Here is a 15,913-nt window from a genome sequence, read left to right as displayed (position 1 = left end):
ACCACCATAGACATACCCAACTCATTTTACGATCTATTAATATAATAACTTCTGTAGATTGATTTTGTTTCTTAAAATAATTGAAGAAACAATTCAATGATATGAATGATAATCTTGGATTGCCATGAATTTGTAAAAATAGGGGTTGAATGCTTAAGAGATTAGCTCATACGAATGTAAGAGAGGCTTACCGCATTTTGTGTTATTTTCAATATGTATTTTTTCCATAACGTCCCATTTATCCTAATGAGAAGATGCTTCTTACCACTTTAGATTAAATCTTTGCGGTTACACCAGTAATTGTATCTTCGGACTCAGGCTTCAAGTTCAGGTTTTAGCTGTTCTAATAGTCCTTGATAGACCACTTTTGTACTGAAAACAAAAAAGTATAAAGGTTTTGATAAGTGCCTAGCATAGTATCTGTATGATAATAATAGAAATATCAGTATGAAAAATTTTTCTGTTTGGTTTGCGCTATGGTTGTGTTTTGGGTTACATATGGGTCTTGGGGAGAAAACTAAATCAACATCAACATCAACATCAACATCAACTACTTCCAGTACTGACAATGCGAGGGTGAAATTAACGTTAGATCCAATTACGTTAGATAATGGAGCTGCGACTTCAGCCACCGAAAAGGCCTCAACCACAGTTCCGGTGAAAATGGACACAGAAGATTCATACGATAAGGAATTAGTTAAGCTAGTTTTCAGAATCAACGATGATGGGTATTATTATAATACCAATATGAGTATGGGGAATGAGGAAATGGGTCTTCGATTAGACTTAATACAACCAGAAGTTTGGGTAATGAATAACAAAGATTTCTATGACTGCAGCTATATAGACGAGTGGTATGCATCGGAAGTATCAGAATACGGATCTTCAATGCCTGCCCTGGTAACTGACGCATCACAATATGTTGCAACAGCTTGTGCACAACAAGGTGCTTATTCTATGGAATCTGGAAGTTCAGGCTCTATTGCAAGTCCAACAAAGTCGAATGTCTATAATAACCAGCCCTATTCAATACCGTATTTGAATAGTATTAATGTTAGTGGAGTTTTTGCTACGGATAATTTCTCGTTTATAATTTCAGACAGCAAGAAGATTTCTTTAAAAGACTTTACATTTGTTAATGCAGATGAAGCGAACGTTTTAGTTGGGGGCTTGGGCTTAGCTGGAAATCCCACTGGGTCAGGCTTTTTAGATTCATTGGTCGCAAATGATATTATTGGCTCAGTAGGTTACTCTCTTTGGTTCAATAATTATTCAGATTCAAAGAATGCAGTAGCAGAATTAATTCCTGGTATGGTTGATAATAAATACTATTCAGGTGATTTTTTTGAGTTTGATATTCCAGACCATGAAGCTTCACAATATTCATTAGAAGACAGCACGTTGATAGACAACTTAAAATTACCAATCTTGCCACTTTCGGATGTAGAAGTGGAAAATCAAAATGATCATAAAACCCTTTCACTCAAGTCTGATTCTCAGAATTTTGCGGTTTTATTAGATTCTAGAACAGTATTTAATTATTTGCCTTTGTACATGATTGTGAATTTAGCAATACAAACCAATGCATCATATAGCAGTGAAGTTAATAGATGGGTAGTGGAATGTGATCAGATTTCAAATTTGAATGCTACTTTGAACTTCAAATTTGGCGACTTACGTGTTAAGGTTCCATTGGACGATTTCTTGATTAGTGCAAGCTACAATAATCGTAATTTGACATTTGCTACTGGGAAGAGAGCTTGTTATTTGAGCTTCTTACCAAGTTCAGTATCTGGTTTTACTGCATTAGGTATACCTTTTCTAAGGGCCATATATTTAGCTGTTGACTATGAAGGAGGGAAAATTGCAGTGGCTAACTCAAATCATAATCTTGACGTAAAAATAGAAGATTATTCTAATACCAAAAAAGTGGAACACTATTCAACATCATTAGCACACTTAGAATCTGAAACTAGTGGATACTTAAGTAATCATACAATTCATAATTCAATTGCATATATTGAATCAGGTAAGATCCCTTTTGCAACAAAATACAATAGCACAGAAAACTTCACGTTAACATATGTCCCGCTGAATTTCACCAAATTTGGAGATCCATCAATTCCTGCAATTTTGTCTGGAATTATAATTAAATCTGGTGACATTTTTGTTACTGCATCTGATGGCTTGACTACAACGGATAGTCAAAGCAGCAGTAAAGCAAATTCTGCAAATAGAATTGAACCACCCGTCATATTTGATAAAAATTTATCTAATAAGTTAATCTCCTTGGGTGTGGGGATTTTTACCTGTATCGTTTGTATAATATTTTTATGATTCAGTATCTGTCCCTTTAAGAATAATAAATATGTATATTAGATAAAACACATTTCTATACTGTACAAGTTGTATATATTTAAACCGGCGGTCTTTTAAAGACCAAATGAAAAAGATAGTCTACAACTTTTTCATTTCTATGCTGTCAATTTTTGAATTCGAATTCATATCCAAGTTTGACGAACCAATTGATACCTCGTCATCTTCAGTTTCATCCTTGCCATTCAAACTTGAATACCCCTCGAATTCTTTGTTTTGGTTTTCTTTGAACCTGTAATAGTTGTACCATATAATATCAACAAAGGTAATTAGTAAACCTAGGCAGTTAATAAAACTCAACTTATCTCCAAAAATCAAAGCACTTAGAATAATCGTTAAAAGTTCTTTAAAGATTCCAGCTATGGATAATGTTATCACCTGCGCCACTGATAAGAGCTTAAATTCACATAAAGTCATCATAAATGCTAAGACACCTGGTATAAGTATGAGCAAAATTGTTCCGAATATGCCTTCTAATTCCCAAATAGGAGATTGAGTAAAATTAGACCATCCCTCAAAACCCAATCCAAATAGAAATAAGGTTAAGCACATAGATGGTGAAATATAGAATATTGTTGAAATTGAGTTGTTAGTATAGTCATTATGCTTCAATAAGATTTGGGTAAAAGACCACCTTAACCCTGACATCATAGAAGCACCAAGAACTAACAATATCCCAAAATTATTATGATCATCTTCTTCAGTCAGAGCCAGACCAATTTTTTGAGGCTTCTTCACCATCATAATAACAGAGCCCGTCATTATTAACACGATAACCAATAGCCTCCAATGGAATTTTTCTAAACGAAAAAGTAACCCAAAAAGCAATACGAACATTAATGATGATGCTTTCAACATGGTATATAACGATAAGGAAATAAACTTGAACGATACATTAGACAATCCAATGTCTCCTGCAGATGCGAGCGAACAAGGGAATATTTGCTTTAAGTATGTGAACAAGCTTATCTTGAAAATAGACAAAAACGATATGAATTTGGACTGGGAGTTACTTGGCCGATTGATAATATCACCGTCATGGTTCTTGGTATTGATCGTTGGTCTCAACCGTGGTTTCACCCATAGAACTATCCCGCTTAGAATCATCAAGCAAAATTGGTGAAAAGAAGTAATCAATATTGGAAATTTAAAATCTAGCCCTTTACCAAACATCCATTTATTATATATGGAGATGGATAAAGAAAAAAGGTACCAGCCAAGAATATATATCACAGTTTCAACATTTTTGGATTTATTACTTGTAGATGTGGACGTAGGCGAAGTCATGCTTGCTTTATATGGTTCTGAAAACAGTTCGTGATTATCAGAGCTATCTGCTCTAAAGGACGGCTTTCTTGATATGATCTTAGATGGCGACAAACTACTGTAGCTAGCACTTACGTTTGAATTTGGAGCTAATATGGGCATTAAAAGTCTGATTTATATCCGATGAATATACCATCAACTATCTTAGAATTGTTTTAATTGTATACTTGTTCTTTTGGTGAATATGATGATTGAAAATATTATAATCAACTGGGGTCCTGTTATTCCGATTACATAATCAAAACACAACTGAATTTAGAGAGAAATGGAAGTATTTAAACAATAAAGAAGGTCGATACCGACAGAAAGAAGGACTAAACCAAAGGTAATATGTCACATAGGAATACAGATCCATGTTCGTTGATAAATTTGCAGAGGCAATATATTTTGGATCAAATTAAAGCCATTCAGGTGCAAGGTACGCTATATGCATTAATTATTGATGATAGAACCGAATCGCTTTTGAACCAAGTCATTTCCAAAGATAACATATTACGAGTTGTTACGTCCATAGAGAAGCTAGACACTAAACGGCGTCAACAAACATTTATTGAGGCAATTTATTTTGTTGAATTGACCCCATATACTATTAAATGTATGATAGCGGATGTCGAGACTAATAGGTATAAGAAGGGCCATGGACTATTCTTACCTTTAGTGCAAGGAGAAATGGAAGTCTCGCATTTGTATAACTCTCCAAAGTTCATGAATAATCCGAAGGTGTTGAATTATTTCAATAATGGAGACAATGTTAACTTTATCAATTCTACGTTTCACCCAGTTGAGACTAGAGTTTTTCTTGCTGATGACAAAACTGCCAACTCTATGCCAATATACTTTAATGAGAACTGTGCTGAATTGGTGTTGCCTCAAATCAGAATTGCGGCAAAATCTTTGGTTAATTTAATGGTTTTGACAGGCGAATACCCATTAATAAGATTCTATTCACCACAGAACCCTACGCATAAAGCATCTAGACTTCCTGAATTGATTGCGGATGAATTTCAGAGACAGATCGATAATTATGCTCGATTAAACCAGGATTATCCACCTCCAACGATTCAAGATAAACCAAGATCAATCTTATTGATTACGGATCGTACCTTAGATTTATTTGCACCATTGCTACACGAATTCAGTTATCAAGCAATGGCAATGGATATTGTACATAGCCTTGAGCGTGAGGGCATTTATTCTTATAAATCAGAAAACGAAAAAGGTGAAGTAAAGGAAGTCAAGGTAACTTTAGAAAATGAAAACGACGAGGATTGGGTTAGTTTAAGACATTTACATATTATTGAAAGTTCTGAACTTATCATGAATAAAATTAACGAATTGATTAAAAAGAACCCTTTGATGGTCGACAGATCTAAGGCAACCACTTCAAGTGATTTAATGTATATTGTCGCACACTTGAAGGGGTTTGACGAAGAAAGAAAGCAAATTACATTACATAAAAACTTAATTGATGAATGCCTTGATATAAATGCAAGTCGTAAATTGGCTGAATTTGCTGCAGATTTCGAGCAGAATTGCACTGCTGGAGGAACTAGTTTCGAAGGGATCAAAAATAAACAACTTGCAAATGACTTGGTTGATTTATTAGCTAGAGATGATTTACACGTAAATGATAAAATGAGATTAGTATTGATTTATGGTTTATACAGAGGAGGATTGATTGAAGCCGATTTTGTTAAGCTTGCTAAATTTATAGGTGTCAGAGATCGCCAGATCATTTCTCTTATATCGCGATGTTTCACAAATTTGCATAAACTAGGTTTTCCAATTATCAAGTCTAACGTTAAGGATAAGCCTTTGAAAAAGGAACTGTTTCATACAATTAATAATGAAGGTACTTATAATACGTCAAGGTTTGGACCAGGGTTAAAAGCTGTTTTACAGAAGGCAACAAAATACCAATTAGATGAAGATTGGTTTCCATACTTCCGTGATAAGCCCTTGGAAGATGATATGCCAGCGTCTGCTTCTAGTTCTAATAATAGTAATCAAAATGGCACTACGAATAGCTCCTTAAGAAACCCAAGAATTAAGGCTTCGTGGGCACAATCATCTAATAAAGTTTCACTGAATCTTGGCTCTGTCAACAGGCCGAAACAAAGAATATTCTGCTATGTGGCGGGAGGAGTTACTTATTCTGAAATGAGATCCATCTATGAATTGGCTAATGCTACCAACAAAGATTTCTACTTAGGATCCGAATCAATTTTAAAACCAAGAGATTTCTTAATTGGCTTACAAAGTATTGATTCCGTGAAACAGATAAATGACTTAAACTTGAATTTATATAATGAAATGACATCAAATAAAGAGGTTCCAATAGAGTTGTTCGAAACAAACCAACCAAAGATTCCTCAACAACCTGCTCCTAATACTATTCCGGGCATAAATCCGGCTACACAAACTCCACTGCATTATCAAAAGAGAATGAGTGGAAGCGATACATCTAGCTCATCTGCTATTCCTCCTGATAGCAAACAAACAAAGGACAAGAAAAGAAGTAAGTTGAAGAAGCTATTTAGATAAATATAAATTCGCAAATACACGACGATATAAAAATTCGATTTGTAATCCATTTTTCAGTATAGACGAAATTCATATATTTAAAAAAGAAGGTAAAGCTAACATTAGAAGATAAACATGGAGCAAGCGGAAATACCTTCAATGGATACGACTCATCTCAATATTGGGTTTAGTCAGTTGCCACTGTTATTTTCATCCTTGCTGGAATCGACTGGTATGAGGACTGCTAGTAACAATAGCCTACCAGGCTATGGGTGGCTAGGATGTTCACATAAAGATGGCTGGGCACCATTATCACCATACTATAGTGATATTTCTCCCTGTTTTTTACAGGGTATAATATTTGGTATTTCATCTATTTTAATGATTGGTGCTGGTACATACCAGATTGGTATTTTAAGAAATGTAAAAGTTAATGTTGGTAATAGAGTTTCGTGGTCCTTTTATGCTAAGATAATATTGGTAGCATTGCAATTTGTTTTCCAAATTGGTCTTTTTATAACGTATCATAATAAGGATGTTATAGCTTTATCTTTGGCTTTAAATGGGGCTGCAATTATAGTTAGTTTTGGTTTGCATTATATTGAACAATTTAAAGCTACTATACCAAATGGGGTCTTACTCTTCTATTGGTTATTTCAAATAGTCTTAAATCTTGGAAAGATTGTCAATTTAAATTTGAGGAATAGTATCAACAGTCATTTTGCAATTATCACAATTGTATCCTGTGTTAATGCTGGGTTTATCTTGTTTTTGGAGATATATTTCCCTGTACAACCAAGAATTCCTTTCAAGACTGCTGTTAAGACTTCTCCATATGATTCAGCTAATGTCTTCTCTAAGATTACATTTAATTGGATGGGATCATTGATGAGAAAGGGTTATATTCAGTTTTTAACTGAGCGTGATTTGCCACCTTTACCTAAAAACTTGAAGTCCTCTACAACGTCGAATATATTCAATCATTATTGGAATACGCAAACTAGTAGACCTTCATTAGCGTGGGCACTTTCAAAAGCATTTGGTGCTTCCTTTGTACTTGGAGGCGTCTTTAAAGGTTTGCAGGATTGTTTGGCATTCGTTCAGCCACAGTTATTAAGATTACTTATCAAATTTGTTAATGATTATTCTGAGTCATTGAAAAAAGATGATCCAATTCCTTTGACGAAAGGTTTCATGATTGCAGGGTCTATGTTCGTTGTTTCAGTTACTCAGACTGCTTGCTTACATCAATATTTCCAAAGAGCTTTTGATTTAGGTATGAAAATTAAGACTTCATTGACTTCTGTCATATATAACAAGTCATTAGTTTTATCGAATGAAACAAAACAAGAATCAAGCACTGGGGATATTGTTAACTTGATGTCCGTTGATGTTCAAAGATTACAGGATTTAGTTCAAAATTTACAGATTATCTGGTCGGGTCCGTTTCAGATTATATTGTGTTTATTGTCTCTTCATAGCTTATTAGGGAAAGCCATGTGGGCAGGTGTTGGTATTATGCTTATAATGATTCCATTAAATGGTGTAATTGCTAAGTACCAGAAGAAGCTCCAAAAGCGTCAAATGAAATACAAGGACGAAAGGTCGAGTTTGATTAGTGAGATATTAAATAATATTAAATCTTTGAAATTATACGGTTGGGAACATCCTTATTTGGGTAAGTTGGGTCATGTTAGAAATGAGAAGGAATTACGTAACTTGAAAACGATGGGTATCTTTGGAGCAGTTTCTGTTTTTACTTGGAATTTGGCTCCCTTTTTGGTAAGTTGTTCAACATTTGCTGTATTCTTGTTATTTGAGAAGAACAGAACGTTGCTGACTGATATCGTTTTTCCTGCGTTAGCATTGTTCAATCTTTTATCTTTCCCATTGTCGGTTGTTCCAATGGTTATCACAAATGTAGTTGAAGCACAAGTAGCACTTTCAAGATTAACAAAGTTCTTAACTAGTTCTGAAATACAAACTGATGCTGTTATAAAAGCTCCGAGGGTTAATAGACTAGGCGAAGTCGCAGTTTCAGTTAAGGGTGGAACATTTTTGTGGTCTAAGAATAAAAATGACGACAGTTATAAGGTTGCCTTATCGCAAATTAATTTTGAATCTAAAAAGGGTAACTTAGATTGTATTGTTGGTAAGGTTGGTTCTGGAAAATCTTCCTTGATTCAAGCGTTTCTTGGTGATTTATATAAGTTAGATGGTGAGGTAAGACTTCATGGGAAAGTTGCCTATGTATCTCAGGTTCCTTGGATTGTCAATGGAACTGTAAAGGAAAATATTTTATTTGGACATAAATATGATGCTGAATTCTATCAACATGTTTTAAAAGCTTGTGCATTAACTGTTGATTTAAGTATATTACCTAAAGGTGATAAGACAGAAGTAGGTGAAAAGGGTATTTCATTATCTGGTGGTCAAAAGGCAAGACTTTCTTTAGCCAGAGCTGTATATGCTAGAGCTGATGTTTACTTATTGGATGATCCATTAAGTGCTGTTGATGAACATGTTGGAAGACATTTAATTGATCATGTAATTGGCCCTCTGGGTTTATTAAAATCAAAATGTAAGGTATTAGCAACCAATTCCATCGGTGTATTGAGTATTGCGAATAATATTCATATGGTTAGTAATGGTAAAATTGTGGAGCATGGTACATATGATGAAATCATGAAACAAGATTCCAGCCTTTTGCGTCAATTGATAAAAGATTTCGGTAAGAAGAAAGAAGAGTTGTCTAATGAACAAGATTCAGAAATTGAAGATAAAATAAATTTGGAAAATTTGGAATCTGATTCTGATTTTGATGTAGACAGTTTAAGGAGGGCATCAGATGCATCCTTAATCCCAGATGACGAAGATGATGTTGAAGTAGAAGAAGATGATGATACTAAGGGAAGAAAAGAACACCTTGAGCAAGGGAAAGTCAAATGGAACGTTTACTTGCAGTATGCAAAGGCTTGTAATCCTAGCAGCGTAATAATATTCTTAGCATCAACTGTATTGAGTATGCTTGTATCTGTTGGTGCTAACGTTTGGTTAAAACATTGGTCCGAAATAAACAGTAGACATGGTTATAACCCAGATATCATGAAATATTTGGGAATTTATTTCTTATTGGGAATTGGTAGTTCTTCCTTAGTTTTGCTTCAGACGTGTATTATGTGGATTTGGTGTACAATTCAAGGTTCTAAAAAGTTACATAATGATATGGCAATAAGCGTATTGAGGGCTCCAATGTCATTTTTTGAAACTACTCCAATTGGAAGAATATTGAATAGATTTTCCAATGATATCTATAAAGTTGACGAAGTTCTTGGTAGGGTATTTGGTATGTTTTTCAGTAATTCTACTAAAGTTTTGTTTACTATCATTGTTATTTGCTTTTCCACGTGGCAATTTGTTTTCCTTATCCTACCACTTGGTTTTTTGTATGTCTACTATCAGCAATATTATTTGAAGACATCTAGAGAATTGAGAAGATTGGATTCTGTCTCGAGGTCACCAATATTCGCAAACTTTCAAGAATCTCTTACTGGTGTGTCCCTTATTAGGGCTTATGGTCAGGAAGATAGATTCAAGTTCATGAATGAAAGTAGAGTGGATAGAAACATGAGCGCATTCCATCCTGCCATTAATGCTAATAGATGGTTAGCTGTTAGGTTGGAATTTTTAGGATCAATAATTATTTTAGGTGCTGCTGGGTTATCTATTTTAACTTTGAGGTCAGGTCATTTATCGGCTGGTTTGGTTGGTTTGTCTGTATCTTATGCATTGCAGGTCACTCAATCCCTTAACTGGATTGTTAGAATGACAGTTGAAGTCGAAACAAATATTGTATCGGTTGAGAGAATCTTAGAATATTCTGAATTAACACCAGAAGCACCCGAAGTTATTGAAGAAAATAGACCAAGTAAAACTTGGCCAGAATTTGGTAAAATCACATTTAATAATTACTCAACAAAATATAGGCCTGAATTAGATTTAGTGTTGAAAAACATCAACTTGACTATTAATTCAAGAGAAAAAGTTGGTATTGTCGGGAGAACTGGAGCTGGTAAGTCGTCATTGACTTTGGCGTTATTTAGAATTATCGAAAGTTTTCAAGGAAACATTGACATTGACAACATTGATACGAGTTCCATCGGATTAAGTGATTTGAGACACAAATTATCTATAATTCCGCAAGATTCTCAAGTGTTTGAAGGAACCATTAGATCAAATTTGGATCCTACGGGAGTTTTTTCTTCAGACCAAATTTGGAAGGCATTGGAGTTGTCACATTTGAAAGACCACGTATTAAAGATGTTCGAAGAAAATGACAATGAAGAAGTAACAAATGCATTAGACGTGAAGATATCCGAAGGTGGATCTAACTTATCTGTTGGACAGAGACAATTGATGTGCCTTGCAAGAGCTTTACTAATCCCATCTCATATATTAGTTTTAGATGAAGCTACCGCGGCTGTTGATGTTGAAACCGACCTTGTTTTACAAGAAACTATTAGAAGAGAATTTAAGGATAGAACTATTATGACTATTGCGCATAGATTGAATACAATTATGGATTCCGATAGAATTATCGTTCTCGAAAACGGTGAAGTTGCCGAATTTGATACACCTGCTAACTTATTGAAGAATAAGCAATCGTTATTCTTCGCCTTATGTAAACAGGGTGGTATATCTGAGGATTAACTAATCTTTTTTTATCAGGTTATTATTATTTATATATAAAAGTTTAATCATATACAACGATATATTATATTATTTATATAGTCTGATTAATGTTCACTTCTCTTTCTTAAAGAGTTGATATAGTACAAAGGATAGAATTGATCTCTTGATTCAACTTCACAATTATTTGTTTGAGTGATAGCTTTTGATAAATCAGATCTCTCAACAATTTCTAAGGTATTTGAGTCGTTATTCAATTTATAGAATTCTAATAAATCATCGTTCGACTCTATATCCTTTGAAGCGATAAATGTCCCCGATGACAGATCCAAGCAAATATCAATTATGGAGTAATCAACTTTCAATGTAAACTTATGTGTAATTGAAAAATCATCCTTTAACTCAAACAATAAAACGCAGTTGGTATTTTCGCATAAAACTATTATCAACTTGTCATTTGATTTAGGATTAACGCATGTTAATATTTTAGAAATAGAGATTTCTCTTTTGGAATCTTCCTTGAGGAATCTATCAGGAGGTAAGTGAGAATCAGTCAAAAATGGTTGAATTAAATCACGTAACGGAACCTTGCTGAGTAACTCATTGTTATACCAATTCCACAAGCAAATAAATTCATCTCCTCCACCACTGATTAATAAGTCAGTATTAAATTCAGGAATATGTAACGAGGAAACAAACTCACGATGCCCAAATAACCAATGTTTGACAACATAAGATTTTGGGTAATTTGAAACCCTTATATGCTCATCTCTATCACCAGTCAAAATAAACTGTTTTCCACTATGCTCGGCGATTTTAACGTCACTTAACATTGAAACATGGCCTAATAAAGGAGACAATTCTTTTTCATCGATGGATTTTTCTGAGTCAATATCCATAGTATAAACATCCCCGAATTTGTCGGCCACAACAACGGTTTTGTCATCGATAGAAGTAGACACTGCACAAGGTCTTTTCGGAAAAGCTTGACGTTTAATTAGAGTTAAGCAGTTGTCAGTATTTTCAAAGTCAATCTTAAAAATAAGAACCGATTTATCACTGTCTGTAATCCCAATCAAGAATTTTTGATCTTTTGATAGGGTTAAGGCTCTAATGTAGTTGTAAATTGGTGGGGCACCTGGACCTGGTACCGGAATTTTTGGCACTTTAATTGCTTTTGAGATATTTGATTTTTGTTTCTTAGAAGAAGGGTCGTTCTCTAGTTCAGTATCCTCACTTGTCTGTGTCAATTCTTCTTGCTGAGCTTCCAACGCTTTGATTTTTTCTTCTTGTTGTTTCTTCAAAGATGTATTAATATCGACATCATCAACCCAACTTCCAAGCTGTCTTCCTGATTCCAAGTCAAAAACTTGTAAATTATTTTTCACAGTAGCAAATAAATGCTTCCCAGACTTATCTGTGGTTATAATTTGAAAAGGATGTTTCATCTGTGCATATATGTGGCTTCTTGGTAACTAGAAGTATAAAAGGTTTCTCTGTGAAAAATTTAAGATGAGTTCCATATCACGTGAAATCGTTTTGCAACTAAATCTGTAACTATACTCCTCTACTATATATATATATATATACTATTTGGGAATAAATACTTGTAAATTCTTGATTAAAAATATCAAACATTTATAAATGTATGAAAACCATTTAAAGAATTTATTTCTTTTTGAATCCCCAACCACTAGTCCAACTAGATATTCTATTTCCAATAGGTTTCGTAGGAGTACTTGGAACGTCATCATCGGTAGGGGTAGATTGTTCCCTAGTATCCTTTTCCTTATTGATATCCGTGTTAAAAGTTTCCTCTGAACTAGGAATAAATTTTTGTGCTTTGGTCTCACTATTCAATACTGACGAAGTCTGGTTAGAATTCAATCTCAACTTCAAATTATTAAATAGAGCTGTAAATTTATACTGCTCGTTGTCATTTATTAATCCTACGCTAATATGCTTAGGATCTAGGAAATTGAATATAAATTCATCAGCCATTTGATGCCAAATCTTAAAGTTGTTAGTAGTGAGCCAGCATTCAACAAATTTCGAATTAAATAATGTAAGATTTCCATTTTCGATATTATTGAGATTGACATCATCATCTAAATGATCCACAATAGTTGATGAATCCGAAGAGAGCTTTCCTTCGACATTTTCGGTCTGATGCGATGTGGTGTTAGAAAATCCAGGGGGGGGTTGATTGAATTTTTCGCTGTACTGATTATACCTTGTCGTCGATAATAAAGATAAAAGATAGTCCTCGAATTCAAAGCGCACAAAGTCATCACTTCCAATGAATTGTTCACTATCCTTATCATTTTGCCATTCATCTTTTTCATTACCCTTGATTTTGCTAATGAGAACATTGATAAACTTTTTATCCTTGGACGATAAGTGTAATTCTTCAGGCTTCCCCTTGGGATAAGTTAGCTCGGTCGTATCTAAATTGATCAATAAGTCAACATTCAAAGACTCCAGCTGATTAACAAAGAGCAAATTAGAACAACCCACCATATAAGACCTTGTCTCGGAAGCACTCAATTCACTTAATTGTTGTAAAGGTAAATATGGATTCCAAAATGAGCCTTTAGTATTGAAAATTTGTAGGGGTAAACCAAAAAATCTTAGCATTGATTGTCTGCTACTTGTGTTTAATGAATTGGGTTTTGTTAGTGGGCCATTAGTTTCGACAAAATCAGATAATGGGCAACCTGAATTTCCAAGATTGTTAATCAAATTTGGTATAAGCGATATTAAATTATTCTGAAATTGGGTTAGCATTTCCAAATTATTGTTTGAATATATTAGAACTTTCTTCTCCAATAATAGGGCTTTGAAAATTACTAATAGGTTCGTTTTGAATTTCAAAAGAGTTTGTTTTAAATTTAGATTGACGAAGAATTCATCTTGTCTTTCAACAAATTCATTCAGCGTAGATTTTTGTTTAGAAACAGTGTCTTTTATTAATCCATCCTTCTCATTGATTTTGAAAGTTGAATTCAAGTTATCATATAGACTTTCTAATATCTGGGTGTTACTGAAATTGTTTTGTAAGAAATAGCTAGCTGATATAATTGATAGCTTTTCTTTTATAATTTGAAAAATTGGCTGATTCTTAGCAATTACAACAACTGCCTTCTGAACTATTGATCTTGTGATATCTTTGTTCCTTGACCTCTCTTCGTCTGATAGGTCACTTGTCTTGACTTGTCTTACGCATGAACATCCAAACAAAGTTTCCAAATGCCTCGGATCACCTTCGAAGCTATTGTAATCTTCTCCATCATCGTATGATTTACCGGTCTTGAAGTCGTACACTAAATTAAAATTAGAGAATGTTTCTTCAAAAAGATGAGACCCATCTGGTAAAGCCTGAAACGGCAAATTCTTAAATAGCTTGCTATCCTGTGGGTACAGAGGATAATAATTCGATCTCCACCATTGAATCTCAGGACCTCTAACATGGTGAAAATCAACTAAACAAACTGCAAAAATCATATCATTAACATGGCTATTTATGTCTTGTGTAAAGCTCGTTTCCACAATTGGTAGATTGCGTATTTGTATAGATTTCTTGCGTTTCACAGAATTCGGAGTTGATGTTGGTGTCTCATCGCTAGGTGACGAAACCGACTTATTTCTACTCCCTAATCTCATTGGTCTACAATGAAATTCTCCATTATTCTCCTCTGAAGTCCTCTTTTCATGTCTTTTTGCTAATCTAATTGGCTTGATGGTGAATTCCTCATTTCCGTGATTGCTAATACTGGAGGGTATTGTCGATGCAGAAACGGCAGTTTCTGCTGAAGATTCTTGGAAGGGATTAGATTGGTTAGGCGAATTGGCTGATATACCCAATCCTATATCATTAGTTTCGTCCATGATATCATCTATAAATGTATACTATATCAATACTTAAGAATATTTGTACCATCACCAAAATAATTCTCACCTCAATATACGGCCAACTACTCAACACCTTGATCAATTGGCACACTTTTTTTATGGTACGAACGATCCATTTTGTTTTTACAAACTAAAGCCCTTACAGAAACCAATATATGACATCTAGAGCCTTACTATGATATCATAGACGTCTATCTGGTGGCCATGGCAGGCTAATATTACAAGTTATCACGTGCGTTATCTAGTGGTATTTATGAATGAATCGACAATGTGATAAATGAAATCCTTATTACTATCATTCTAAAATGGCATTGAAACAAGGCGAAACATTCCCAAAGGATGTTGTATTTAAGTATATTCCAATCGATTTAAACAGCAAGCAAGATCCATTGGCATGCGAACAGCCTATTTTGCTCAAACTTGATAAGCATTTGGAAGAAACAGACGGAAATACATTAATCGTTTCCGTCCCAGGAGCCTTTACTCCTACTTGTACCGAGAACCACATTCCGCCCTTCTTGAAGAATTTGACGAAATTGAAGAATGAAAAGAACATTGGATCAATTATAGTCATTAGTGCTAATGATGCATTTGTCTTAAATGCTTGGGGAAAGTTATTATTATCTACAGTAAAGGTGACAGAACCAGCACCAAAGATTTTCTTTGCCTCTGATGGAAATGCTGCCTTTAGTAAAGAGAACGATTTATCCGTTGATGCTTCTGCAAATGGTATGGGTATCAGGTCTGCCAGGTATGCGATCGTTGTTGAAGCTAAGACAAGAAAGACCTTATATTTGGGCAAAGAAATTGAAAGAGGTGTTAAATTCAGTGGAATTGACGCTATTTTGCAAGCAAAATTATAATTGCGTTCATTAGCGTTGATTAATTTGTATTCAAAATAGAACTAGATTAATCTTTATTATTAAACCAGTAGAAACTCTTGTAGATATCATAGGTGAACAATAAGAGCAATAGAGTATATACCTAAAGTGCCTGTATTTACCAATTTCGAAGCTTTCCGGCAATGATCGAGACGTACTGATCTGCAAATGTGCAGTCACGTACCTTGTAGCATGAAAGAATGGCT

The 15,913-nt window shown here is 34.3% G+C and overlaps 7 protein-coding genes across 7 annotated transcripts; 4 read left to right on the top strand and 3 right to left on the bottom strand.

Moving 5' to 3' along the window:
* Positions 1 to 447: 447 nt before the first annotated feature.
* Positions 448 to 2,337, top strand: YPS7 (putative aspartic endopeptidase; the record flags this gene model as incomplete). Its single annotated transcript, XM_015612203.1, has 1 exon — positions 448 to 2,337. One exon carries the CDS (start codon positions 448 to 450, stop codon positions 2,335 to 2,337), a length of 1,890 nt encoding a protein of 629 aa, XP_015466991.1.
* Positions 2,338 to 2,457: 120 nt separating this feature from the next.
* AC631_03373 (uncharacterized protein) lies at positions 2,458 to 3,804 on the bottom strand (the record flags this gene model as incomplete). Its single annotated transcript, XM_015612202.1, has 1 exon — positions 2,458 to 3,804. One exon carries the CDS (start codon positions 3,802 to 3,804, stop codon positions 2,458 to 2,460), a length of 1,347 nt encoding a protein of 448 aa, XP_015466990.1.
* Positions 3,805 to 4,032: 228 nt separating this feature from the next.
* Positions 4,033 to 6,246, top strand: SEC1 (Sec1p; the record flags this gene model as incomplete). Its single annotated transcript, XM_015612201.1, has 1 exon — positions 4,033 to 6,246. The coding sequence occupies one exon, from the start codon at positions 4,033 to 4,035 to the stop codon at positions 6,244 to 6,246; it is 2,214 nt and encodes a 737-aa protein (XP_015466989.1).
* A 114-nt stretch (positions 6,247 to 6,360) lies between these two features.
* On the top strand, positions 6,361 to 10,935 carry YCF1 (ATP-binding cassette glutathione S-conjugate transporter; the record flags this gene model as incomplete). Its single annotated transcript, XM_015612200.1, has 1 exon — positions 6,361 to 10,935. One exon carries the CDS (start codon positions 6,361 to 6,363, stop codon positions 10,933 to 10,935), a length of 4,575 nt encoding a protein of 1,524 aa, XP_015466988.1.
* An 86-nt stretch (positions 10,936 to 11,021) lies between these two features.
* Positions 11,022 to 12,362, bottom strand: AC631_03370 (uncharacterized protein; the record flags this gene model as incomplete). Its single annotated transcript, XM_015612199.1, has 1 exon — positions 11,022 to 12,362. One exon carries the CDS (start codon positions 12,360 to 12,362, stop codon positions 11,022 to 11,024), a length of 1,341 nt encoding a protein of 446 aa, XP_015466987.1.
* Positions 12,363 to 12,582: 220 nt separating this feature from the next.
* AC631_03369 (uncharacterized protein) lies at positions 12,583 to 14,802 on the bottom strand (the record flags this gene model as incomplete). The annotated part of the gene is made up of 1 exon (XM_015612198.1): positions 12,583 to 14,802. The coding sequence occupies one exon, from the start codon at positions 14,800 to 14,802 to the stop codon at positions 12,583 to 12,585; it is 2,220 nt and encodes a 739-aa protein (XP_015466986.1).
* Positions 14,803 to 15,131: 329 nt separating this feature from the next.
* Positions 15,132 to 15,689, top strand: AHP2 (Ahp2p; the record flags this gene model as incomplete). The annotated part of the gene is made up of 1 exon (XM_015612197.1): positions 15,132 to 15,689. The coding sequence occupies one exon, from the start codon at positions 15,132 to 15,134 to the stop codon at positions 15,687 to 15,689; it is 558 nt and encodes a 185-aa protein (XP_015466985.1).
* Between the last annotated feature and the right edge of the window lie 224 nt (positions 15,690 to 15,913).

This window comes from Debaryomyces fabryi (genome assembly GCF_001447935.2).
Source record: "Debaryomyces fabryi strain CBS 789 chromosome Unknown contig00071, whole genome shotgun sequence".
NCBI lineage: Eukaryota > Fungi > Ascomycota > Pichiomycetes > Serinales > Debaryomycetaceae > Debaryomyces > Debaryomyces fabryi.
This window is presented reverse-complemented; position numbering and strand designations above follow the sequence as displayed.